Source organism: Nycticebus coucang, chromosome 2 (assembly GCF_027406575.1).
Source record: "Nycticebus coucang isolate mNycCou1 chromosome 2, mNycCou1.pri, whole genome shotgun sequence".
Classification (NCBI taxonomy): Eukaryota; Metazoa; Chordata; class Mammalia; order Primates; family Lorisidae; genus Nycticebus; species Nycticebus coucang.
Genome location: NC_069781.1, coordinates 1,546,675 through 1,572,844, shown reverse-complemented (window position 1 = coordinate 1,572,844; position 26,170 = coordinate 1,546,675). Strand labels below are relative to the sequence as shown.

At 61.6% G+C, this 26,170-nt stretch overlaps 1 protein-coding gene across 15 annotated transcripts in view; it reads right to left on the bottom strand.

Moving 5' to 3' along the window:
- Positions 1-26,170, bottom strand: part of KCNT1 (potassium sodium-activated channel subfamily T member 1) — a 70,226-nt gene that overhangs the window by 17,232 nt on the left and 26,824 nt on the right. For 3 of the 15 annotated variants that reach the window (XM_053570823.1, XM_053570899.1, XM_053570828.1), the window contains exons 1-18: positions 25,755-26,108; positions 20,617-20,658; positions 14,896-14,975; positions 14,577-14,676; positions 12,539-12,595; positions 11,578-11,626; positions 9,997-10,056; positions 9,694-9,768; positions 9,546-9,629; positions 8,874-8,980; positions 8,103-8,283; positions 4,175-4,339; positions 3,771-3,907; positions 2,212-2,275; positions 1,920-2,028; positions 1,353-1,461; positions 1,055-1,204; positions 425-663 (exon numbers count right to left, since the gene is read on the bottom strand). In XM_053570823.1, coding sequence (XP_053426798.1) covers positions 425-663; positions 1,055-1,204; positions 1,353-1,461; positions 1,920-2,028; positions 2,212-2,275; positions 3,771-3,907; positions 4,175-4,339; positions 8,103-8,283; positions 8,874-8,980; positions 9,546-9,629; positions 9,694-9,768; positions 9,997-10,056; positions 11,578-11,626; positions 12,539-12,595; positions 14,577-14,676; positions 14,896-14,975; positions 20,617-20,658; positions 25,755-25,984 — 2,038 coding nt within the window. In that variant the 5' untranslated portion in view covers positions 25,985-26,108. Of the gene's footprint in view, positions 1-424; positions 664-1,054; positions 1,205-1,352; positions 1,462-1,919; positions 2,029-2,211; positions 2,276-3,770; positions 3,908-4,174; positions 4,340-8,102; positions 8,284-8,829; positions 8,981-9,545; positions 9,630-9,693; positions 9,769-9,996; positions 10,057-11,577; positions 11,627-12,538; positions 12,596-14,576; positions 14,677-14,895; positions 14,976-20,616; positions 23,581-25,754; positions 26,109-26,170 lie in introns of those variants that run through there. The other 12 variants (XM_053570863.1, XM_053570905.1, XM_053570869.1 and 9 more) reach the window with 8 other exon arrangements.

Here is a 26,170-nt window from a genome sequence, read left to right as displayed (position 1 = left end):
AGTCTTGGTCAAGCTCAGGGGCCCATGCCTGTAATCTTAACACTCTGAGAGGCCATGGCGGATGGATCATGTGAGCCCAGGAGTTTGAGGACAGCCTGGGCAACAGAGAAAGACCCCATCTCTAGAAAATAATAATAATAGGGCCAGGTTCAGTGGCTCAGGCCTATAATCCTAGCACTCTGGGAGGCAGGTGGCTCTTGAGCTCAGGAATTTGAGACCAGCCTGAGCAAGAGCATGTCCCTCTCTCTATTAAAAATAGAAAAAAATAGCCAAGCATTGTGGCAGGTGCCTGTAGTTTAGCTACTTGGGAGGCTGAGGCAGGGTTTGCTTGAGCCAGGACCTTTAGGCTTCAGTGAGCACTGGGGCCCCTGCCTCGGCTGTGGGGCAAAGGAGCAGTCCCCACCGGTGCCCGGGCCCGGCTCACCCATGGTAGCAATGATGCTCTGCACGGGCAGGCGTGAGGGCCCCTGGTACAACCTCTGTCCCGGGGAAGCCCTCTGCTGCTGCTTCTCCTCCTGCTTGAAGATGAAGGCCGAGTTCTCCTCTTTGGTGATGTTGATGTAGAAGCAGGTGTCCGTGGCCGCCAGGATGTGCCGCGGCCCGGGGTTCAGCAGGATGCTCTTATCCTCCTCCCGCTTCAGCCCGATGAGGCACACTCCGTACCTGGGGGGCAGTTGCTTGGACCGCAGCCTGCGCCAGGCTACCCCCTGCCTGTCTCCCTGCCCTAACAGATGCTGGAGACCCAAAGACCTGGGGGCGCCCTCCTGAGGCGCGAGGCACACCAGCTGGTCTGAGCAGCACTGCCTGCTCCCTCGGCTCTGGAGTCTCCACCCGGGGTCCTTCCCCGCCCACAAACCTACCGGTGGGACCATAGGGACCAGTCCCAGGAGGGCCCCACTCATGCCAAGCCTGGACTTGCAGACCCCGCCCCACACAAAGCTCCACCCCCAAGCAGCCCCACGCCTGCGAAGGCCCTTAGACCACCCCCACGCGAGGCCCCGCCCCGTCAGAAACCACGCCCGCGAGCCCCGCCCACAGAGTCCCGCCCGCTCACTTCTTGTGCGCGTGGAAGGCCGCGTAGGTGAAGCTCTTGCCCTCATACTCGCGGAAGAACTTGCTGTCGCCCATGCGGATGTGGTAAACCTCGTTGCCGGAGCAGCGCCCGTACATGCGCTGCCACTGCTCAGGCGACTCCTGGCCTTCCCTGCGGGGCGGGGCGGCCTGTCACACTCGCCCTCGCCGCCCGCCCAGCCCTGCTCCCCCGGGAACCCGCCCGCGGCCTGGGTGGCCCCGCAGGCCTGCCTTGTCCCCTGCGGTGGCCGGCGGCGGCGTCCGGGGCGCGGGGCACTCACTGGCCGCGGGAGGTGTGCACCAGCAGGGTGATTAGCGTGGAGGTGGCCGGGCAGATGCAGTTGAGGGCCAGCAGCGCGTACTTGCATTCCTCCTCACACACCACGTGGTCTGCAGGACCAGCGTCCGGTCCACACCTGCGCAGCCCCTGCCTGGGGCCCTGCCCAGGGCCCTGCAGGTGGCTGGGCAATCTCCCCTCAGCCCTGAAAGTCTCGGGCCCTGCGGGCACTTTGAGCCTCACCCGCTACGCTGTTTCTGTGCAGACCTCTCTCCACCAAAGGAGAGGTCCAGAGACCGTAGACCCATCCACGGTCCCCCCGGGGGGCCTGGACCCTGCCCCATGGAGACTCATCTGTCAGAGCTTCTGCCCTCACTGACCCTGGGGGCCCTGCTCATCTCAAAAGGCCCTCTGGTGATGCAGTGAGGATGGGGGGGGTCCCGTCCCCCTTCCTGGTGCTCCTCATGCATGGACAGAGCTCCAGGGCCAGCCCCCACCACCACATGCAAACATGCACACTCACCCGTGCACACACTCACCTGTGTGCACACCTGCCCCTCCCCAAACTCACCAGCAAACTTGACGTGAAACTTGTTCTCAGGCTTAAGGATCTGGACATAAAGGGGGCAGTTGGGGGCAAAGTCCTTCACAGCCCAAGCCCGCAGAATGGTCTGGTGGTCCTGGTGGGCAGAGGCAGGGAGTGGTCAGTGTGGACGTCTGTCTCTGCCGGTAAGTAAGTAGGTGGGCAGCAGCAGTAGCAAGCTGTGGGCACCCTGCCCTCAGGTCCCGAGACCCTCTGCCCCACAGCACCTCCCCTGCCAGGTGGGGGGAGGGGTCTCGGCAGGGCCTATGGCCTCACTCACGGCTGCGGTGCGGTCCACCTCGTTCCTGCTGCTCAGGATGAAGCAGGCCTCCCCATTGTCCATCCTGCAGAGCGCCAGGGCTAAGCACTGGCTCAAGAAGCCCTCAGAAGGGTCCGAGCTCAGACACTCAGCCAGACACACAAGCGAGGCTTGTCCCTCACAGGGCATTGGCAGGCTGGCTGGAGGTGGGGCAGGGAGCTGGACCCCATGGGGCAAGTGTGTCCTGGAGACAAGCTGACCCCAGCTTTTCCAGGCTGTAGCGTTGACTGGGACCCACTGTGTTTCCCAGGTCCCTGCCTCCCCTCCCCCTCACACACCCCTGGCCCCATCTTGTCCCTGGGTGCCCATATGGAAAGGTGGCAGGAGCCAGTGAGGGGCCCTGAGCCCTCCTCACTGCATGGGGCTGCCTGGGTCTGTATGTATCTCACCTGATCTCTTTGCAGTCAGGGGCTGGGCCCCTTGAGACCCCACCTTACTGTGTGCCAATAACCTGGGTACTGGGGCAGCTGACCAGGCCTGGGCATCAGCTGGTTTCTGGTGGGCATCTTGTGTGCCCCATTAGCCAGGGCTGCGCTGAGCACAGCAGGGAATTGGGAGCGTGGGGGCGAGACCCTGTACCCTTCCTGACTTGGCAGCACTATGGTCTGGGAACCTGGGTGACCCCTTCTACCTGCCCTCCCTGCAGGACTCTGCTGAAAGCCCATCTGAGAAGCTGTCTCCTCTTGCCCCAGGACAGTGAAACCCCCCACTTCACCAGTACCACTGCCCACTCCACATGGGCCCCAGACCCTGCACCCACTGTCCTAGGCTCAACCCTGCTTGGCTGGGCACTTCTTCTTCCCGCCCCACCTGGAGCTGGACATAGGCAGGTGCTATGCATGGGACCCCAGAACTGGCCACGTCCCATCACCAATAGGCTCAGGAAGGGGGATAGGGCCCTGGTGCTGGGGCTCCTCCAGCCTCACAACCCACTGTATGCCACAAAGGGACACTTCAGGGCTCCTGGAATGACAATGTGGCAGGAGGGTTCAAGGGAGTGCCCTAGAACATGTACCAACACATTCTGGAAAATTCCATATGACAATACACTGTTGTTACCTGAAGTCACTCTATTAACTTATCTTTAAAAGGAAGCCCCAGCCTCAGCCCCCGTTCCCCTGGGGCCTTGACTCACGCAGCTGACTCTCCGCCCTCCTCTATTTTGAGCCTTCTTAGAACTTGACAAAGAATCCCCCAGACTCGGGGGAGGGAAGGGTGGGACTTCCCAAAGGCTCACCCTTGTTCAACCAAGGGGAGGCAGAGGCTCAGTTGAGTAGGCAGGACCGTGGCTCACCTGGACCGTGGCTGGACAGTAGGCCCTGAGCTGGAACCAGAGACACCCTCCTGACTGTCCACCCCATCTGGCCCTACTGACATCTAGCTGAGACTCTCCAGCTACCCACCCCTGGGATCCACTGCCCAGAGCAGCTAGCTGGGTGGGGTGTGAGGGCCTGGCCCATCCCCCAGCCTCCTGGTGGCACCTGTCTCAGGAAGGGCCCAGCCCTGGCCGCTGAGCTCACTTGGCCCGCATGAGGTCCTGGTCCTTGAGCGCCGAGCCTTGGAGGTAGATGACCCGCTGGGACCACAGGGGGATCTGCAGAACTCTGCGCACTTGGATGTCCATCTCGGTGGGACACAGGATGACCACGTAGTAGTCCTGCCGGCCAGGCCGTGGTCAGATGCTCCAAGCAAGCTCCCGCATACCTGGCCAGTCCTACTACCCAGGGGATCTTCATGCCCACCGCCTATGGCCCAGGAGCCCACTGTGATCTTGAATCTGACAAGAGGGAAAGGTGGGACCCCTAGACCCCCCAGAGGGCTCAGGGCACTTTCCCGGCACGAGGCAGTCCTGGGGAGGAGGCTGGCCACCCTCAAGGCCAGGAAGACCCTGAAGCCTCACAGGGCCTCAGCAAGGGGGCTTCACCTGGAGCCGGGGGTGTGCATAGAACTCGTTCAGGAAGTCCATGAGAAGGTCAATCTTGAGGGAGCTGACGCACAGCACCACATGCTTTTCTGTCTGCGCCCGGTGCCGGCTGTAGTTGCCCCCTGACTTCTGCCTCTCCATCCAGAGGTAGACGAGCTCCTCAAACTGTAGGTGAAAGCAGGTAAGCGCCAGCGGCCCGAGCCAGCTGTGGGGTGACCGCGGCCCCCTGGGGCCTTCCCCACATGAAAGCAGCAGGGGCCAATCACCCAACCATGAAGAGCAGGACAGAGGCCAAGCCTGCAGGGCGGGAGGGGGCCCAGGCAGAGGGAGCAGGACCAAGGGACCTGGCAGACGCGGGATGGTCGGAAGACTGCGGGTGTGTGCGGCATGGGGCACACAGGGCCATGCAGGAAGCACAGTGGATGTTCCTGCTGGCCGGCACAGGGGGCAGTGCACGACACAGCGAGGCTGGCTCTGCCTGGGACAGCCGGGTGACTGCGAGTGTGCCAGCACCTGCTCACTGGACATTCAGGTAACCCTGAGACTATGGACCTTCTTGCCAGCCTCTAGATTTATTTTGGTGCAAACTGACAGCATGTGAGGAGGTCCAGAGGGTGAGAACTGCTGTCCCGATGGTGGCACTGCCAAGTTGGGTGTCAGGCAGGGGGGAGCACCTTGACCCCTGAGGGGGCTGGTGACTCGTGTTGCAGGTGTCAGGGCCTGGACTGAACCTCTCCAGAGCAGACCAGGCCAAGGCGGCATGGAGCTGTCCAGGGTGCTGAGCACTGGACATCCACGGCATCCATGCCTGGGTCAGAGATGTTTGTCATTAAGTGTCTAGCTTCTTCCATCTGAGCTTTGCGGTCACTCATTCACTCAACACCTTTTACATGAATGGTGGCAACAGCCCCCTCGAGTGCTAACCCGCATGGCCACATGCGGGCATCACACCTCCTAGGATTCACTGCAGCCCCCACGGCCCTGACCTCAGAACTGGCCCCCACCTGGAAGGCGCCCAGGACTCCAGGGTGATCTGAACAGGGAGGCTTCCCTACCAGCAGCCCACCTTATAGGCCGCATGGCTCTCAGCCTCAGTTTCTGCATCTGCGGTGGCAGCAGGTGCTGGCCTCCCAGAGCTGCCTGCTATGTGTTGAATGAGCGGACTGCGGCACATTTGACAGCGACCCCCTAAAATTCACATTGCTCCAGAATGTCATGATGTGGCCAACTGGACTAGAAACAGGGGCTCTGCTGATGTAACTGGCTCAGATGAGGTCACCTGGGAAGTGTGGGCCTCAATCCAGTGACCAGACAGGCGCAGAAAAGAGGCCGTGAGTGACAGTCAGAGATCAGGGTGATGCCTCTACAAGCCAAGGACTGCAGTACCCCCAGAGGCCAGGGGGGCTGGGGAAGACTGTCTCTGAGAGCCACAGAGGAGATCCGCCCAGTGGACACCTGCACTTTGCACTTCTGGCCCCCAGGACTAGGAGGCCTGCAGTGAAGCCCTGCGGCGGTGGTTTGCAACAGCAGCCCAGGTCATGACTCTGATCCCTGTACAACACTCAGCTCTGTGCCTGCGGAGGGGCTCCTGGGAGGCCTCAGCTGTAATCTCCGTGTTTGAGGAGTGCTTGGGGGGGCTTCGTGGACATTGCTCTTCTCTTGGGGCTGTAACTGGTGAGGTTCTTCCCATGGCAGAGCGGGGAAGATCACTGGGTCTGCCCTTTCCCTTCACTGAAGAGGTGTCATGTTGGCCACAGTGACGTGAACGGGAGCAGCATTGTGTGTCAGCTCCTGGCAGTGGCTCCAGGACCCGCACTCCTGCCAAGGCGCTCTCTCCCCGCCACCTGCCCCCATGCCCCACACAGGGCTGCCTCGCCCGCCTGATGGCAGGGGGAGAAGGCACAAGAGCAGATCACAGCTGGCCCAAAAGGCACCTGGGCAGCAAGTAGAGCGTGTGGGTCATCTGAACCACGGTCACACTGGCCAGTGCAGTTAGCTCTTGCAGCCATGGGCCATTTGTTCTGTAGACTTCCTTGAGGAGGGTCCAGTGTGGTGTGAAGATTTCATCTTGTTTCCCAGGGAAGACCAGTGAAGGGGGCCCTGATTCCCCAGGAGTGGAATGAGGGACCCAGGAACAGAGGCTGTGGACCCAGCAGAGGGGCGTGGGGACCCTGCCCTCAGCGCACCTGGCTTCCTTCGTAATGAAGTGGGATCCAGTTGTTTTGGCACAATTCAGACTCCTGTGTGACGTTCCCGGAGGTTCTTCTGGTTGGTGGTCTCAGTTTGGATGGAGAGTAACTCTTTCTTACACACTTAATGACTATGGTACAATTTCACACCCTGAGAGGCTGGCAGGCCCCCCCAAATGGAGGGGAAACCGGGAGATTCCGCCTTGGGGTCCCGGGAATAATTCAGTCTTCAGCCCCTGGTTGCTCTGGGCCTGGCTGAGAAAGCTGAGGAGGGAACGCTCACTCGAGCTGCCTTCGAAAGCAGCTCTGGGGCTGTGTTTTGGGGGTTCTCCGCACCTTGGGGGGTGTGGCTGGGCTCAAACGCCCACCTGGGGAAGGGACCCCGGCTGCTGCCCTCACTCTCCAACCTCTACAGGGGCCTTGGGGAGTTTGGAGATGAGCAGCCGTAAACTCTCTATGGGGGGCACCTGGTGGGGCAGAGCAGTGGGCTGAGCAGGTGGGGGTCAGCATGAGGGTGTGGGGCAAGCGGAGGATGGTGTACAAGCACTAGAGCCACAGCAGGGTGGATGGTGGCCCCAAAAGTGGGTTGGAAGAGTCCTCCCCTGGAGCCTCGGAAAGGAACAGTGCTCAGAATTGGGTCCTTGTTGATATGATTAAGGTAAAGTGCTGAGTGAGGTCATCTGGAGTGGGGCACCCCGAATCCAAGGCAAGGGACGAGAGAGGTGAGATAGCAGAGGGACAGGGCTGGGCCACAGGGAACAACTTGCTCCCCACCCCACACTTGGCAGGTGGGCTGAGCCCTCCACATGAGAAGCAAGCCTCACACTTTTAGCAGAAAATAGGAAGTGGATTTATGACTCAGCAAGAGAGAACAGTCTTCTGAGACAAGACAGGAATGGGAAAGGCAGAGATTGGTAAATCTGATTCGCCTAAAACAGTGACTGAGGACTCCGCAGGGGGGAGGGGGTTTCTGGGTAGGCGCAGAGCATGCAAACCTGGGCTGTCAGTGGGAGATGCTCCACCAGGAGCAGGTGATCCCAGTGGAAAGGAAGAGCGCTCCTGTGCTGCCTCAGGCGCAGGGGTGGGGGAAGGTCGCACCCACACCCCGCCCACTGCTGTTTATGCCCTGCAGAGGCCGGTGGGGGTGGGCAGAGCCTCAGACTCAGAGGTGGGGACAGAAGCTGGGCTGAGGGGCCGATCAGTGTCAGCAGAGGCTACCCTGGGTGTTTGGCCCGGTCTCTTCCACATCCTGTGTCCACCTGGGGTCTGGCTCTCCAAAAGCCCAGCCCCTCTTCCAGGTCCTTCCCACTCATGCTCTAGGGAATGTCCCCCCTGGCCCAGAGCAGGGCCTGTCCAGGCTGTCCACCTGTGCCCTGGGGCCACTAGCCCCACCAGGCCTCTGCCTTTCCTGTCGGGGTCCCATTTGCCCCCAGCTTGGCTCAGTGGCCACATTGGCCTGGGCAACAGGTGACAATAAAGCGGCTAGGTGGCCCTTGTTGTGCCATATCCAGATGTGGGCAGGAAACAGGGTGACCATCCACCCTGAGAACCCCAAGGCCCTCTGCACAGGTCCCCGGGGGCTGCTCACCCAGCACTGAGAGACCCTCTGTCTCCAGGGAAGGACCAAGCTCTGTCATCACTCACTGCCCCAAGCACTATTGGCCTCATCACTCAGCAAGCCCACCACAGACATCCCACCTGTCCCTCTGCCACCTGGCGGGGCTGATGCCATGGCCCACCTGCAGCGGCAGCACCACGAGGGCCACGCAGATCATGATGACCACCAGCAGCTGGGACGGCCAGATCTTGGGCGTCACGTCGCCATAGCCCACAGTGGAGAAGGTGACAATGCAGAAGTAGAAGGAGGTCAGCAGGGACAGGTTCCCGCCCGCCCGCTCCAGGTGCTGGATGCCGCAGGTCCTGTGGGGGACGGTGGCACTGTCTGCCTGCCTGGGGACCCTGCCACCCCAGGGACAGCAACAGGGCCAGCAGGGTGCCTGGTCGGGTGGGCTGGCAGGTGGACCCCCCACTGAGCCTCTGAGTCTGAGCCAGGGGGTTTGCAGACAGCTCTACCAGTCACCTACATCCCCCAGGCCCTGGCAGAGCCAACTGGTTGTCTGGCGGTGACACCCAGCAGGCCCCCCAAGCCACCATTCCTGGCTTTTTCCTGGGCCCTGAGAAAACCCACTGGGAGGGGGAGCTGCTATTCTCAGCTGGGCCTCAGCCAAAAGGTCCCCACCTGGCCTGGGGCCTCTCTCCTTGGAGCCTGAGGCACAGACTATGAAGCTGGACCCGGGTGTCCCTGGGCCTCAGGGCAGCTGGACTCTGGGGGTTGCCCGTTACTAGGACATGGGCTGGAGCTTCCCGGACCTCAGTCTCAGCAGGTCGTGGTCTTTCCTGCCCCAGCTCTGCCTGGGGAGAGGCTGCCCTGGCCCTCCCTGTGTCCCTTGGGCTTATGGCACACACCCTGTGAAGACCAGGCACAGCAGAGTGCAGAAGAGGATGAGGACCTGGTTAAACATGGCCGACTGCGTCCGCAGGATGGCACGGTGAAAGTCGTTCTGCAGAGGTGTGACGCTGTCAGCAGGCAGAGTCTGCGCCTCACCACAGGAGGACACTGGGAAGCACAGTCCTGGCACAGTGGTGTCCGGCGAGGGCCCACAGGGCAGCTTGGGCCTGGGCAGGCCACCCCACCCTGCTTTCTCCCCTCATAACCCTGGGTGCGACGTGAAGGAGTGGGCCAGGCTGGGCCCAGTGCCAGGGCTTGGACCGGGGCGTCCCGGACCAGCTCCATAGCTCCATGTCATGACTTAGGCTGGAATGGGGGCGGGGGGGGGGCGTGAGCTGGAGCCTGCTGGGGCCCTGGGTCACAAGGCCTGGTCTGCCACAGCCTCGGTTTCTGTGGCCCTGGGTCTCATAGCCTGGGATGCTGCCACTTGGCACTTTATCCCCCCACAGCCATTTATACCCCAGGTCAGGAAAAGCTCTGGGGGTTTAGTCTTTTCCCAGAAAGAGGGAATTCAAAGCTTGACCTGGATATTTATGTTACCAGGGGACAGGCTGTTTCTGCCGGTCACCGGCCCCCTGGTCACCGATTGGGCTCAAGCTGCCCCCGCATGCCATGTCTTTGAGGCACAGAGCAGAGGGGAGGCTGGTGGATGGACCTCAGGCCCCAGGCTTACGATCATGTTCTCCAGTGCATGCTTGGCCAGCCAGCAGTTCAGAAACACGGGGATAAAAAGGTTCCGCAGTGGCCGCCAGAATATCTGTGGAGAAGACAAGTCAGCGCAGCCGGGGCTGGGCCACCACGCCTGCAGCTGGCTCACTCACCGTGATGATGAAGGGCAGTGTGTTGATCATCTCTAGGACAAAGGAGACTCGGAAGACCTGCTCCCAGATGTTGCCCTAGGGACAGAAGAGGCTTCAGACAGGTCAGGGAGGGCTGGGGGAGGGGCGCTGGGGGAGGGGGCTGGAGGAGGGGGTACTGGTAAGGGTGCTGGGGGAGGGGTCTTAGGGGAGGGGTGCTGGGAAGGGGTGCTGGGGGAGGAGTCCTTGGGGAGGGAGCTGGGGGAAGGGCACTGGGGGAGGGATCTTGGGGGAGGGGTTCTGGGGGTTCTAGCTGAGGGCACTCACCTTGTAGCTCAGGTAAATGAGGAGCATGGTCTCCAGGAAGCTGATTATGGCCACGATAACCTGTGGGTTGCAAAGGGAGCTTTGGTTGGGCTGGGCTGGGTTGCAGTCCTGATCCATGTGAGGTCCGCTGATGGGCACCACACAAGGCCTGGCTGTGTGTGCAGAGGCAGGGTGCCTGGATCCTGGACCCTCCAGCCAGCATTAGGATGGTTTTACCTGGCCAAGACCTGTGGGGGCCCAAGAGCTGATGGACTCTAGAAATGCCCATTCCCTGGGACGAGATGGGGTGGGGTGCTCAGGGCCTACACTGCTGAAGCACCTGGTGAGAGCCATGGGGCCGAGGTCTCCCACAACGAACTCAGAGACACCTAAGGTGGCCTTTCCTGCCCCTCAGGCCATTTGGCTCCACAGCACTACCAGTGGGGGTTGGGGATAGGCCGGAGCCTGTGGGCTCCTCTGGAGTCTCCTCTCAGCTACAGGTACTATGGGGCTGGAAGTGAGAGACCCTCCCTGGCCTCAGGTGGATATATGGGATCCATTATGAATCACCAGGTCTACCACCCAGAGCCAAGAGCAGGTGGCGGAGCCCAGGAAGACACACAGAAGCTGGCTGAAGACCTGGCCTGGGCTGTGCACCCCTATTCCCTGCCCCCCCAAAAATCTCAAGGACATAGGTAGGTCAGCCATAAGGAAGAATTTCAGACTGAGAAACAGATGGAGAGGGACAGCAAGCCCTCAGGGGTGCCTGGGAAAAATCACGGGAAAGCAACTGAGTCTGAGTCTCCTGCTTACTGAGCCTGGGTCTGTCCTCAGTGCTCTCCAATTCTGGGTCTCCTGCTTACTGAGCCTGGGTCCGTCCTCAGTGCTCTCCGATTCTGGGTCTCCTGCTTACTGAGCTGGGGTCCGTCCTCAGTGCTCTCTGAGTTTGGGTCTCCTGCTTACTGAGCCTGGGCCCATCCTCAGTGCTCTCTGAGTCTGGGTCTCCTGCTTACTGAGGCTGGGTCCATCCTCAGTGCTGATTCTGGGTCTCCTGCTTACTGAGGCTGGGTCCATCCTCCGTGCTCTCTCAGTCTGGGTCTCTTGCTTACTGCACCTGAGCCAATCCTCAGTGCCCTCTGATTCCTTCTGGGTCTCCTGCTTACTAAGCCTGGATCCATCCTCAGTGCTGAGTCTGGGTCTCCTGCTTACTGAGCCTGGGTCCATCCTCAGTGCTGAGTCTGGGTCTCCTGCTTACTGAGCCTAGGCCTGTCCTCAGTGCTGAGTCTGGGTCTCCTGCTTACTGAGCCTAGGCCTGTTCTCAGTGCTGAGTCTGGGTCTCCTGCTTACTGAGCCTAGGTCTGTCCTCAGTGCTGAGTCTGGGTCTCCTCCTTACTGAGCCTGGGTCCATCCTCAGTGCTGAGTCTGGGTCTCCAGCTTACTGAGCCTGGGTCCATCCTCAGTGCTCTCTGAGTCTGGGTCTCCTACTTACTGCACCTGGGCCCATCCTCAGTACTCTCCAAGTCTGGGTCTCCTACTTACTGAGCCTAGGTCCAACCTCACTGACCCCTACTGTGGTTGGAGGTGGGCAGAGTACGCACTCACCTGTATCACCCACAAAGCCATCTTCCTCTCCACCCACAGGATGGGAGCCCTGAGGAGACAAGGGGACAGCACAGTGAGGCACTGCAGGCTCCAGTGTCCCCCAGCCACCACCAGGCCAGGGAAGTGACCACTGGGCCTCCACTGGCCTAAAGCATGTGCTGCTCATTGGGACCAGCGCATCCTCCTTTCCCCTCCAGGGGGATCAGGATGCAACAGAAGGGAAAGTCCCTAAGGAAGGGTCAAAGCCTCCTCAGGCAGGGCCCCTGCAGGTGCTTGTGAGGCCACGGCTGAGTGTCCTCCCCTCTGGACACACAGGGGACAAGTGCAGCCTAAGCCTCACGTGGCCTGAGTCCTCCTGTTCTCACCGAGGCTCCTGAGGACCGGCTCCCACACATGTTCCTGAAGAGAAGGAGGCCTGACCATCTAACAGCTGGATTCGGGGTCCTCTGAGCCTCAAAATAGCAGGATATGAGTACAGGGAGAAAGCTGGGGAGGCAGGCTGCCCTCTGGGGCACACAGGGGTCTGGTATTGGGCAAGGCTGGCCCTCTGAGGACACGTCTCAAACTCTGGGCCAGGCACCTCAGCTGCTATGAAGTCCTTTCCCCCAGGCTGGGGCACACAGGCCCCATGGCTGCAGGATTATGAATTGGGAAAGAAGCGTGAATGCTCTGGGAGGCAGCCTCTGTGACTCCCCACCCATGGCTGCTGGGGCGGAGCTGGCCAGACTCATCAATGCCATGGGAGCCACACATCTGGCCTGGAGGGAATAACAGGCGTTACACACTTAGAACTCTCTGTAGTTCTCAAATTATCTGCCTCTGAAAGGTACATCCTCAACAATGACCACAGCCAGGGCCTGGGGGTACAGTCTGACGTAACCTCAGGGAACTTTAACAGGTGAGGGGCTGAGGTTGTGCATAGTCACTCAGGGGCTGCCAGTGTGAACCTCAGAAAACTCACCAATTGATCTCAGAAGATGAATCATTGAAGGTGTAATTCTGCTTAGGGCAGCCCCAGCTGTGGAAACACAAAGCCCGGCTGCGGCCCCTCCAGCGCTTCCCACGGTCTGGGGGGCCCCATTCTCCCCCCAGGCCAGCTCCCACATCCAGAGGATGTCTGTGTCTAAGTGCACAGATGCTGTGGGGTCTGTAGGGAGGGTCTCTAGCCCAGGACGGGCAGGGTGTGTCCTCAGTTCAACCCTCAGCCCTGTAGGCAACATGATGGCACGGGGCACCCTGGGATCCGGAGCTGGCCAGAGGGACGGTGCGGGGAGAGCTGGGCATCCAACTGGGCATTCTGCCCACCCTGTTGACAGCTTCCAGGGAGGGGCTTGCTGGGCACAGAACACAGGGACACTCAAGGCCTCTCAGAGGCCGGAGCTGCCACACACAAGGCTGGACAGTGCTCATGAGACAGGGAAAGAAGGTTCCCACTGAGACACTAACTCAAGGAGGCACCTCCCTAAGCCACTTCTGAGGAAAAGTGTCTCCAAGCCACCTGGAACCAGACATGTCAGTTCTGCCCCAGGCTGTGAGCAATGCCAGGGCCACTGACCAAGGGGGCCTCACTGCTCATATCACCCCACGGTGATGACCAGCTCCTCCCTTCTTGTCTCTCAACGGACATACTTCCTCAGAGCCTTATTGGTGTTCTTGAAACTCAGTGTCCACACAAGAGTCTGGCCACTCAAGTATCATCCCTCCACCCATCCTTCCATCTGCCCATCTGTCCTTCCCTTCTACCCATCCATCTATCCATGCATCCACCACCCTTCCCTCTACCTGCCCTCTCCACCTATCCCTCCTCTCCTCCATCCATCCATCCACCCCACCCTCCCTCCCTCCATCCTTCCTTTCTTCCATTCATTCCTCCATCTACCCCTTCTTCCTTCCATCTCTCCCTCCTTCCCTCCATCCACCCCTCCTCCCTCCATCCATCCGTCACTCTGTCCTTCTCTCTCTCCATCCTTCCCTCCACCCAACCCTCCTCCCTTCCTTCCATCTCTCCCTCTCTCCATCCATCTGCCCCTCCTTCCCTCCCTCCCTCCATCCTTCCAACCATCCGCTCCTCCTTCTCTCTGTCCTTCCCTCCATCCACCAGCCACCCATGTGTTAAGCACTGTGCTGGGGATGGGTAATCAATGCAGCTTCCTCAGCCCTATGGGATGTGAGACCAGAAGTCCCAGGAGACCCTGAGACCTGGACAGGTGGGAGAACCCAGAACTATCAGGTGCAGCACCCGTTCTCCTCAAGCCACGGTGGCTGGGTCTGTCCTGCTCTGGCTGGATAAAGAGGAGGTTTGTTTGGGGGAGAGGGGAAGTGTCCCTGGCCTGGGACACCAGGCCTCTGTGAGTGGGTGACACCTGAAGGGGGCATTAAGCAAAGGTTAACCAGTTCCCAGTCCTCTCTCACAGAAGGCTGCTTTGAGGACATCTCAGCCCTGAATGTGCCAGCAGGGAGGTCTCGGTACCTCTTCCTGGGAGTCACTGGAGGCTATGCTGCCCAACGATGGAGGGACCCAGGCAGAGGGCACCCAGGGCCCAGGAGGGGTGGGGGCTTTCCTCGGGGACCAGAGCTCTGCAGGACCTGTGGGAGTTGAGGTGAGCACAGAGACACTCACCCAGTCCCCTCCTAGACCCCACGTAAAAGTGGGAGGAGAGGCATTCCACACCCTGCAGCCTGTCTTGGACCCTCCCAGGTCCACTTGCACCTGCAGCCATAGCCACCTGGACCCTGGAGGGGGAGGGCACCATGGAGGCTCCAGCGGGAGATAAGCCCAGGGGTCCACGGTGCCCCCAGAGCATGGTGGGAGCCTAAGGACCATGTCCTGGGATAGACACTGAGCCACGGGGTCACACTGGAAACAAAGAATGCCCCAGGGCCAAGGCACAGACCCCCATGGGAACCCCATGAGCCTAGGCAAAGCTAACGGGGCCCAGGCAGGAAGGCTCAATCTTGGGATGCTGGGACCCTGGTCCCCAGTTCTGCAGGTCACCCACCATCCAATCCCCAGGGCTGGGTCATCGAGCAGAACACGGACAATGTACAGCAGACAGGTGAGGAGCTTCAGGGAGAAGTTGAACAGCCGGATCCGCAGGCCTAGGGGTGGGGAGCCTCAGGTCAGGACTTCGGGGCAGCCCAGCACCCCTCCCCCCACCCCATCGGTGTGCCCTCGGGCCCAGGAGGTGGTGATCTCAGGCAGTGTGAACAGTGTGAAGCCCAGATGGGACACACACACCCGCCCCCTCCCCCCAGCCCCATGCTCTGCTCCTCCCCACCTGTGGATAGGCCCAGCCTCCGCCCCAGGGCCGCACTCACTGGATCTTTGGTTTTTGATGAAGAATAGCTTGAGCCGCTCCTTGAAGGTGTTCTCATTGACATAGAACTCCACCTGGACCCTGGGGGGAGGGCACCATGGGGGCTCCAGCGGGGATAAGCCCCGGGCCCTGAGCCCACCCGACTCTGAACCAGAGAAGACAGGCCCTCAGCTCCTCAGACCTGGGGGACCGGAGTCCAAGAACCGCCCACCCAGGAGATGGTTGTGCCCTCTTGAAGCTTCCCCCTGGCCTACTGGGGCCTGCTGCCTCTCGCTGCCTGCTCAGTGTTCAGGCCCTCCAGAGTCCAGCTCCAAGGTCTGTAGGGTAGCCACCAGGACAACCACACACCCTGTGGCCCCTGGTGCAGGGCTCAGGGCACAGCAAGTGCTCACAGCACACAGCATGATCCACATCGTCTGGAAGCTGATAGCAGCCTGAGTCTGGAGGCTGTGCCCTGAGGCCACCATTCACGGTAGCCTGAAGGGCTTTTGAGGCAGACAGGCCTGCAGGAGGTGGCCAGCCCTAGGCAGGCTGGCAGCAGGGCCTCTCCCTCCAGGCAGGCTCTCATGCAGTGCTGGCCTCCCCTGTAGGCACCCTCGGACCCCGCTGTTCATGGGCCACCTCCAAGTCCCCAGACCCTGCCCAAGCCTCCAGCGGTCCTGAGAAGAGACCACAGTGGACACAGTAGCAGTTACCGAGGTGCAAGGAGGGGGAAGGCAAAGTGGGGCGGTCACATGGCCCACCCACCAGGGGCCACCATCTGCACGACCTGGGAAAGGCCATGTGGTGGCCGGGAGTACCTTGAGGCCTGGAAGTGGTCATGCCACTGCCCAGCCTCAGACACAGGGCCTCCGTGCTCAGCTGTGCTGGGATGCAGGCCAGGCCAGTGCTTAATGCCTCTGAGGCTGACCAGCAGCACACGGGAGGGACGCAGCATGACCCTGGAGCCAGGGTTCCTGCACCAGGCTAAACTGTCTCGGGGGAATTGCCTGTGTCCTGGGGGTGCTATGCAGGCCTCCCTCAAGCATGATCTCTGGTGCCCTCCAGGACTTCTGCTTCCCTGGGTCAGCTACCCTGGCACTTGTGACCTGTGCATCCTGTACCCTGCTTTGTCCTCAGGGTGTCAGGTAGAGAAGGCCACCTCCCTGTGGCAGATGTGGGGGCCGAATGGGACTGTTCGGGTATGGTGCTCAGCATGGTACCCTTGCCCACAGTACAGGGCCGGGGACAGGGCAGATGGACAGGCTGCCTAAAGGCAGATTCATGTTGCCTGGAAGGATTTTGGAGGGCTTCATGGAGGAGGCTCCAACCAGATGGGATTCACTGTCCACAGGCGGAGCCAAGGCATGTGCCGGCCCAACTCTCGTCCCACCTCACCCACTCTCCTCATCACTGTCCATGAGGACAAGGGGCTCTGAAGCCAGGCGGTGGGGTGCAAGCACCCTCTCCCCTCTGAGCAGGCCGTGGTTGTTATTGACTGAATGTGACAGTTGATGTCACTGCCCTGCTTCAGGTGGAAGCCTGACATCCCCAAAGTGCTTAACACAGTCATCATCCCCCACAACATGATGCCCGAAGTCCAGGACACAGACCCCATGTTGGCAGTGGCCTTTGTGGTGGGTCTTGTCCTGGGGCCACAGGGAGGAGCCTGGGTGGAGCCCCAGCAGCTGCCCCACAGCCCATGCTGGTCACAGAGCTCAAGAAGGGCCAGGAAGAGGTGGCTCCAGGGGCCCATCCCCCATGCTGAGGACCAGGCTTAGGCCACCCAGACACCCTGGACTCCTGGGCCAGGCAGTGGGATAAGCCTCCCACAAGCTATCAGGGTCCAGACCTAATGTTAGCAGCCAGTACCCCTCAGCATACCCCAGCACAGATCCCTCCTCCTGCCTCAGCTCCCCCTGCACTCCTGAATCCCACCCTCCTCTGTGTGGTGCCTGGAGTCCCAACCAGGGGAGGCCCTAGCAAGGGCACCCCTCCCCCAACCCCTGTGAGGGTCCCAAGGGGCTGTTGGGTCCTAAACACGTGGAACCGCCCTTCTCACCACTCTCCTGCCCACCGCACTAAGGCCATATTGGGGGTCTTCTGCCCCACACCCTCTCCCTTGGCTTTTCAGCAACCCCCGCTCTGGTTCTCCCCCCCCATCCCTATTCTCCTTGGCTCCCTCCCCCATCCCACCCCCAAACTTAGGACCCCAGGGCTGGTTGTAGGTATTTCCTGCTGCTACCTAGCCTCCCTGTCACATACCACTCTCCTGCACCTGCTGGGGTTCCTCCCAGCCCACTCCACCCTCCAGCGTTTCCACCTGGACAGAATCCAACACTCCTGACCACCAGTCTGTTCCAGGGCCCCTTGGGCACTCCCAGGCCAGCAGGACATTGTCCGCCTCCCACATCCTGCCCCACCCCTGCTGGGGCCCTGACATACCCTCTCTCTGCTTCGCTCCATCTGGTCTTACTGGACATCATCATGGGAGCATCCTGCCTGTCCACCAGCCCTACCTGCCTCCCACTGAGGCAGTTCCACAAGGGCTCACCTCTGACCCCCCACCTCTGAGGGTCCAGCCTCGCCCTCCACCCGCGGCTCCCAGGGCATGCTGTCATCCCACGCAGCACCCAGCCCGGCCCCACCTCCCCAGCCAGCCCCCCACCTTCCTGGGCCCTTTGACGCCTACTCCTCCCCTTCTCCTTCCCCCACTTCTCCACTTGAAGCTCAGAAAATGCAGCCACCTGTCAAGACCACAGTGGTGGGCTCTGCTCCACCTTCACGGCCAGGGACCTGAGGGATGGCCCCCTCACATATTTCAAACTGGCAGAAACTTCCGAGGCTCAGCACTGCTGTCGGGGACTCATCTGGCCCTGACACTTCCCCTCTGAGCATCCCTAGCCCCAGTCACCTCTCAGGGGTGAGCATCCAGCCAGGCAGCTGTGGCCACCATCTGGACAGCCATCCGGTGGCCCCACAGAGCTCAGCGGGCAGTGCTCACAGGGGTGGGGAGGGCTGTCCATGTGGAGCCAGAGCAGCCTTCATGCCTGGCAGATTTGGCTCCCTGCGAGGCCAGGGCCCTGCGGTGCCAGAAAAATTAATGATAGCACCTTCACTTCAATTTTTAATGGGTTGTGGCAGCCCTCTTCTTCTAGCACCACCGCAAAAAGTAGGTTTAAAAATGATCTGTTTTTGCCAGAAATGTGTTTGAGGTGACTGGTGTGGCCTCCCTAAGGATCACAGGGAGCCTGGTATGGTCAGTCTTGAGGGCAGTGAGCAAACCACCCCTGTGTCCCTGGCTTCTCCCAGACATGCTCTCAGACAGGGGGGTCAAAGCTGAGGCTGCCCGAGCTCAGGTGACCAGGTCCACCCAGCCAGAGAAAGTGGCACTGGCCCTGGGCCCCAGTTCCCAGGCTGTAATCCCTGAGGGCATCTGCAGACACGCCAGAACAATGGGCAGAGGTGGGGCCTGGGTGGGGCAGGGCTGGGCCAGGGCCAGTCTGGGTCCTATAAGCAGATGGCCAAGTGCATAGCAAGCCTCTGCTGGTGGGGATGGGCTGAGCAGCACATCCCACAAGGTGGGAGGCGCCATGGTAGGCAGCCCTGGCCGGGCGAGAGCTGCCTGCAAACACGATATACACTTCCCCCACCTCCATCTTCCACTGGTTCCCTCTCTATCCCCACAGGCACCACCTGTCTGAGAATAGCCAGAACGACACTCACAGGGAGCCCGTGTCCAGTTTGCACAGCGCCCCCGGGTGCCCACCCACCTGTCCCTGCACACTTTGAGGCAGGCTGTGGGGTGAATCTGTGTCCTGGCCCAGGGGGTCGGGGTACCCAGGCAGTCAGGGTACCCCAGGGGGCCCCCTGCCTGCAGCCCATGGCCAGGGCCCAGGAATAAGGGCGACGGCTGGGGGGTTCACAACACACGGGGGAGTTCATGGCACACAGGGGGGATCACGGCACACAGGGGGGTTCACAGCACACAGGGGCAGGCCTGGCTGCAGGGCCTCAGATAGTACTGTGTGACCCCATGGTCAGGCCATGATTCCTGAGCACAGAGCAGGCCCAACCCTGGCCTCATCCCAGGGATGCCCATCAGTGGGACCTGCCCTGGTAAGTGGCCTGAGGCCTGGCACTGTGAGGACGGGAGGCTATAGAGTGCCCTATGCCCTTCCCATATTCTGCTCCAGGGCTCCAGCTAGCTCTTCCCCTGCAGTGGTGAGACTGAGGCCTGTAGTTCACCTGGACAGCCCAATAGGTCAGAGGCAGTGCCAGCTCCAGGGCCCCAGCAGAGGCATCTGACCTGGGGGTGGTGCTGCCCCCGTCCCTCCTGACTTGTGTTGGAGCCAGGCCTGGGCCCCATGTGCAGCCAGGCCCACTGCTGCCAGTGTCCAGGGTCCTGCCACACAGGTGGGCCTGAGGAGGTCCCCACCCACTGCAGGATGGGAGCCTCTGAGGTGAGGGCCAGCCACCCCATGACAAGCAGGGTAGGCAGAGGCCGAGTGGCTATGCTTTTCCCCACTGACCAGCCTGGCCTGGGGATTCCCAGCAGGTGGCCATAGCACAGACTATGCCAGGAACCTCTCAACACAGCACCAGGCTGCCAGGCACCCAGCCCGGAGACACCACGTGGCCCCTGGCCCTGCACTCACAGGGGGCCGAGGTCTGAGCTGCCTCCCTCAGTCTGAGCTGCCAGGAGCTGACTGGCTCTCCCACAGGTGCCCAGGAGCTGTCTGCAGGCCTCTGCTCCCAGTACTGGGCAGGCAAGAAGGCAAGGCAGGGCCAAGGCCTGATGCCAACCTTGAGGACAACTATTCTGAACCTGGGCAGAGTGTGTTACCAGCCTGGGGCCTGGAAAGGGCAGACATGTGGCCCACCCCGCCACACACACTAGGGTTCTTGTTCTGACACCCTTGGGCCTGTAGTGGCCACCTGCGGTTTGCCCAGCTCAAGACTGGACAGCGAGCCCTGCTAGACCTGAGTGACTGGGACCACCTGGTCTGATCAGCAGCCTAGACCACAGCCTCACCCCAGGGTTTGAGACCAGTTCTGCAACAGCCAGAGGAGGGAGCCACATCACCCACGCCTCACGTAGCCCTGGACCAGGCAGACAGAGGCCCAGGGTATGGGTCCTCTGTGAGGGGGCAGCCCTGGCAGCAGGTTGGCACCAGGGAGAGTGCCCAGCAGCTACAGGCTGGAGGGGAAGTGGTGTGCTGCCCCTTTGTCAGTTAAGGAAACTACAGGAGCAGCTGTCAACCCACATGGAGGCCGCACGGAACACCCCAGCCAGGCGGTGGTAGATGCTGAGTATGGCTACTAGGGGTGGGAGACTCTGGCTGCCCTGGCTGCACAGTCTCCCACCACCTGACCTGTATTTTAGCTGAAGCCTGGAAATGCGACTGGCAGAGCCCTGTGCTTGGCTCCTCCTGGGCTGGCTGAGGCCAGGGGTCCAGCAGCTATCTGCATATCTGTCCCTGTTAGGCCCAGCAACAGGGGTGCCAGCTCCCACCTCTGGCTTCTGAGGGCTAAGGACATGGTTGCAGGGACCTCCATGTCCTCCTCCTAGGCAGGCCCTCGGCGACCATCACCCTGTCCCAGCCTCAGCACCCAGGACATAGAAGCCCCTGCTGATGCCGGGTACCTGCCCTGGCTTGGCTGCATAGCGCTGGGCAGAGTGGACCCTCCCACAGAGATGGCTCCTCCAGGGCTGTGGGTCACCTCCCTGCAAAGCACTTACTGAGACAGGGAGGAGTCCAGGCTGAGGTCTTCCACAGGAGGCCTGGGGACAGAGTGGACACATCAGTGCAGACGGACAGCGGGGGCACAGACAGACACACAGGGAGGCTCCGGGCAGGGTACAAGTGGGTGCTCGTGCCCACACACTCCCAACTTGTGGAGTCTCTGAGCTCTGTGGATGTGCCACAGGAGACAGCCCAGAGTGGGGTGGGGTGGGGTGGGGTGGGGCTCTGAGAAAGCAGCATAGCCTGGGGTGCCTGGCAGACGGGGGTAAGGCCAGGACCACCACCTCAGCCAAGCAAGTATGTGCTCTGAATCTGCCAGCACGCAGCCTGCCCAGCATCTGCGAGGAAGCACAGTCAGCCCCAGTCACCCAGGATTGCAGAGGGCAGTGGGTGGCAGACTCAGCCCAGGTCACGCAGTGTGACACACCGGGCAGGGCTTGATCAGGTGCCTCCACTGAGAAGTTGCCGGCTTCTCCCTACCCTGCGCCCAAGCTGGGCACAGTGCCCACCGCCCTGCCCCTGAGCTTCTAGTGATAGGACTGCCAGGGCTGTAGCTGATGCCTCTTGGGGGATCTGGGCACACCGCTCCACCTGGCCAGCAACTGCATGCTGGCTGACTCTCAAAGCCAGGCCCTGGCCTCTGGTTATTCCAATGTGGCTGGCAGGCGGCTGACACCAAGGGGGCTGTGGCATGCAGTGACGGGCAGCTGGGGCTCTAGAGGACACTGGGTATACATGGTCTCTGCCTCTCTGACTGCATGCCTGTCCTTCATCAGCTCCTCCTCAGAAGAGCTCAGAGGGGCCTCTCTCTTTTAATTCTCAAGGCAACTATTTTCTAGAAAAGGAAAAAAAGGTTCAGAGAGGACCACTGCCTTCTCATGGCTATGTGGGCAGGAAGGAGGGATCCGGCCTCCAGAGCTGGGTCAGCCTCCCAAACAGCCTGGCTGTGGCAAGTCCTCTGGGTGGGCAGCTTCCCTCTGGGGAGGCCTCTAGTCCCTGGGTGGGCAAGACAGAGGCTGGACACATGTCTGAGAGGGCCGAGGCCTCAGCAGGTGACCAACAGCATGTGGCACAGAGAAGCCCAGGCTTGACAGGGCCTGAGCCCTAGGGACCCTAGGAGCGCTGATAGAGGCTGCATTTGTCAGGCTCAGGTGCCCTCAGGGTGACAGGACCCAGGCGGGGCTGTATCAGCAGGACCATCACAGCAGGACAGGCATGAGCCTGCAGGGTCCAGATTGTGGGGAAGGCCTGCCCAGATTCCTCCCCGGGACAGATGCAGCCGGTGTGCCTGGTCACCTTGGTCCACTTGCTCAGTTGGGCTGACTGCACACAGGGTAGCACCTCGGCGGTGTGGGGGAGCCCTTCCTCCTGGGTACACCCCTCCTTATCCAGACACAGCCCCAGTTGCGTGCCTGCTATAATCTGCCCCATCCTTGCTGCCTGAGCACAGAGGAAGGCACCCTGTGTACCTCACATGTGCAAGGAATCCTCCCACCCATTCCCGGCTGGACATGGGCTGTGCTGGCCTGTGTAGACTCCTACTGAGGGCTCAAGCCCTGTGCAAATGAGGCCCTTCACCAGGACAGACCCTGACAGAGAGCTCAGAGTGAGGGGAGGGAAGGGAGCCGGGCCTCCACTGGGGTGTCCAGAGCCAAGATGGTCCAGTGGGGCCTGTCCCATCAGCCCAGGGCCAGGTACCCCTTGGTGCCTCAGCCAGCCATGCTGCGGCCTTGATGCGGCTTGGACACCAGTGGATGTGAGCCCTGGCGCCTGCCCTCCTCCCACACTGGGACCAGCTGCCAACATGCTGCTGCCCTCATGAAGAAGTCCCAGCCCCATGAAGCAGGGGCCTGGTGGCAGTAGCCGCTGAAGGGTAGGGTAGGCCAGGCTGTGGCAGTGCCTGGGCTTGGGAACCAGCGGGGCTGGCCACACTCCCAACTCCTGCCAGCAAGCAGCAGGCTCGGCCACTGGACACCCAAGAGGCAGCTCCCCAGGGCCAGGGCCGCGGGTGCCCTCATCCCTGCACTGAGAGCCCCAGTCTGGTGAGATACCTCAGCAGGAGGGTGTCATGCTCAGGTGGGCTTGGGAACTTCTGCGTAGCGCACACCAGCTCTGAGCGTCAAGTCTCAGCGGGTCCTACGCACTGCACTTATCTGGGGCTGAATCACACCTCCCCAAATCCATGTAATGAAGCCCTAACTCCAGGCCCTTAGCATGTGACTGTCTAGTGACTTAGGTGGGAGGAGGACATCAGGGTAGACCTAGTCCATTCTGACTGTGGTCCTTATAAAAAGAGATGATGGTGACACCACACAGGGATGACCTGAGAGGACACAGGGAGGAGACACATTCACAGGCCAAGGGGACCCCTGGAGGCCCCAACCCTACCGCACGGTGACCTGGGGCTGGAAGACACCCCAATATCGGAGCCCCCAGGCCAGGCTCATCATGGTTGAACTGCTGCACACACAGAGAGTAGTGCAGTGTCTCGGAAGAACGGGGTACACCTGCCCCTGCTAGTCTCTGTGCTTATGTTGGGTCCAGAATAAACCAGCCACCAAGACGGTGTGTCCTGGGTTGGGGGGACAGAAAACTCAAGGGACCAGGCAGGGGTTGAGTGGGTGCGCCTCAGAGAATCAGAGAATGGCAGCTAGCTTAGGACAGGACCCTTGCAGGGGAGTGCCACCAGGGACAGGGGGAGTGGGCACGGAGCTAGGGATGAGATCAAACTCAAGGAGATCAGCAAGGGGCAGGGAGGGGTCAGTGAGCCTGGCCAGGGCCACATGGACACAGGCTCAGGGGCACTGTGGGTGGCTGGGTCTGCAGGGCAGAATGGATCCAGCAAAGATCAGTGCGGGCATCCCAGGAACCATCCCGTCCAAGGCAAGGAGCTTGGGGTGGCCGGGCCTCTGCCGCAGCTGGACTCTGACTGGATGGCAGCCATCACGAGCACCAGGGTCCTGGGAAAATGACAGGAGAACAGGGCCAACCCAGGGCCCCAGGCCCAAGCCACACAGGAGCCTCAGGCTTGGGGAGGGGTGCATTGGGATGACAGCAGTGATAGAGGGGCCCTGAGACAGGGAGTGAGGACTGGGGCTGAGTGGGAGAGGGGACTCCCTAGGCAGAGAGACATGTATGCTTGCTGGGGGAGCAGTGGGGGAGCCAGGCATAGGGCCCTGTCAGGAGTGACGCTGATAGGTCCCCCAGGGAGGGCAAGGCCACCTAGGTCCAGGGCTGTGGGGACTAGAAGGGCAGGGCCTACACACTGGGCACCCAGATGCCCAGCCCCACATTGAGCCCTTCTGCTCAAAAGCAGTGGTACTCCCTGCCTCACCCAGGTCACGCTTCCTGACTCCTCCCAGGCTTGAGTTGGGGGGCAGTGAGGAGGGCGTGCTTGGTGGCAGAGGAAGGAAAGGCGCTCTGGGCAGGGGCTGCTCCCCACCACTCCACTACCCGTGGCCAGTCCTTGAGGGCAGTGGAGACCCCTCCTTCTCCCTCCCCGTGGCCTAGCTTGAGGTCAAGGAAGCCCTAACCCAGCTAGCCCCAAAGGGTGGCTGCTAGACACTCTGGCCCTCCTCTCTCTGGTGGACAGTGCCCACCTCCCTGCCCAGGTCTTAACAGAATCTTCATCGGGCTCATGTTCACAAAAAGCAAGTGTACAAGTCCATCTCTGCTCAGGAACCTGCCTTGGCTCCCCACTGCTCTTCTCCAGAGCAAACCCTATCACACACCTAATGCCAGGAGAGGAGGCTGCAGGGGTCCAGGCCCCAGGCACTGCCCTAGCCCAGCTGTGTGGGCAGCTCCCTTATCTCTGCTATAAAAGGAGGCTGGCAAGGACTCCGCACTCCAGGGCTTCTGGGGACAGAGCAAGGCCACCGGCATGAAGGGGTCTGTATAGTTAGTGGCCTATAGGGCCAGGCATGAATGTGGAGAGGGCTTCCTGGAGGAGGGGGCCCAGGGCCGCACTGTAGGCTCAGATGCGGCTGAGCTAGGCCCCATCATCCTGTGGGCCCTGCAGGAACGAGGGGTGGCCAGGCTGGCTATGAGTGGAGCTTCCGGGATCACTGGCCCCTCAGCATCCAGGCAGAGGAGGCAGAGGAGAGAAGGCCAGTCCCCAGGGCTTGGCAACACTTGCCTCTCCGCTGCACATTAGCTGTGAGGCCTGCAAGGCACTGGGCCTCAGCCTCAACAGCCTCCCGCAAACGGGAATGTGGCTGGCCAGCAGCCTCCCCTGGGGGTGCCAGGATGGAAATGGGGGTGTGGGAGGGGCCCAGATAGCCGTGGCCAGGTGGGGGACAGGTACGTTCAGGCACCCTTGGCCCTACCATCTGCCAGCTCTGCCCCCGCTCTGACAAGATGCCGTACGCTCCCCCAGGCCTGTCCTTGCTGCTCCCTCTGCCCATCTCTGTGCTCTCCACCGAGGGTCAGCACCCAGGAAGGCCACTCTCCTCGCCAGCCTGGTGAGCACCTCTCTGCCAGGCACAGTGTCGTGCTCACAGCGTGTGCCCACACCAGGCCAGGTCTGATTCATCCACGTCCCCCACAGCACCTAGAACAGCTTTCCTGGCACTTGAGTGGGGGGTGCTGCTGAGAAGGCTCCACACACAAGGAAATGGGGTTGATACACCCCACCCTGAGCTGGCCAAAGGGCCCCAGAGAGACCAGGGCTGCTCTGCCTGCCAGAGTGGGCTCCTTCTCCCGACCACCACAGACACCAGTTCTGAGTCCCACATGCCCCCAGTCCCACATGCCCTTGCAGCCTGAGCCATGACTGTCCAGCCCGGTCTGCTGTGCAGCCTTCGCGTAAACTGACCGGCCTGGGCCTCAACTGCTCACCCTGGCAAGGGCTGGCCCTGCCTCCCCCAGTGGAGCCAACAGGACTGGGGTCCCCTGGGACAGGGCATGGCAGTGCCCTCCTTCCTACCTCCAGTCTTACCTGAGCCCCGCTGCGCTCAGCCTAGGGAGGGGCACTGTGAGTCCCGCAGGCTCCCCGGCTGCGGGGAGGGGGACGCAGCGGGTGGCCGGGCCTGGGAGGGGAGACCCCGCTCCCTCCCCGGGCTGCAGGCAGGCGGCAGGTGCGCGAGCAAGCAGGGTGCACGCGGGAAGCCAAGCAGCCCCAGACCGCAGCCCCTACCTCTGGCCCACGTCGCTGCCCATGGAGCCCCCGCCGCGGGCCGGCAGCAGCGGGCTGAGCCCGTGTGGCTCCTCTGGGGCCGCGGCGCCGGCAGGGACGCCCCCCGGACCCGCCTTGGCCTCGGACGGTGAGCGCGGCAGCTTGGCCCGCGCCATCCTGCGGGAGCCTGTGAGCCTCAGCGGCGGCGGGAGGCAGCCGGAGGCGGCGGGGGCGGCGCCGGGCGGAACCATCGCGCCGCCCTCCCCGCCCTCGCCGCGGCAGTGGCAAGGCCAAGCCCTCCTGCCCCCGCCCCCACCAGGGCGCCCCCATCAAGGAGGGTAGCAGCACCCAGCGATTCTGGCTGCTTCAGCAGAAGTCGAGGGATGGCAATGACAGCCTCGGCGAGGGCGGGCGGAGATGGGGGAGGGGTGGAGCCC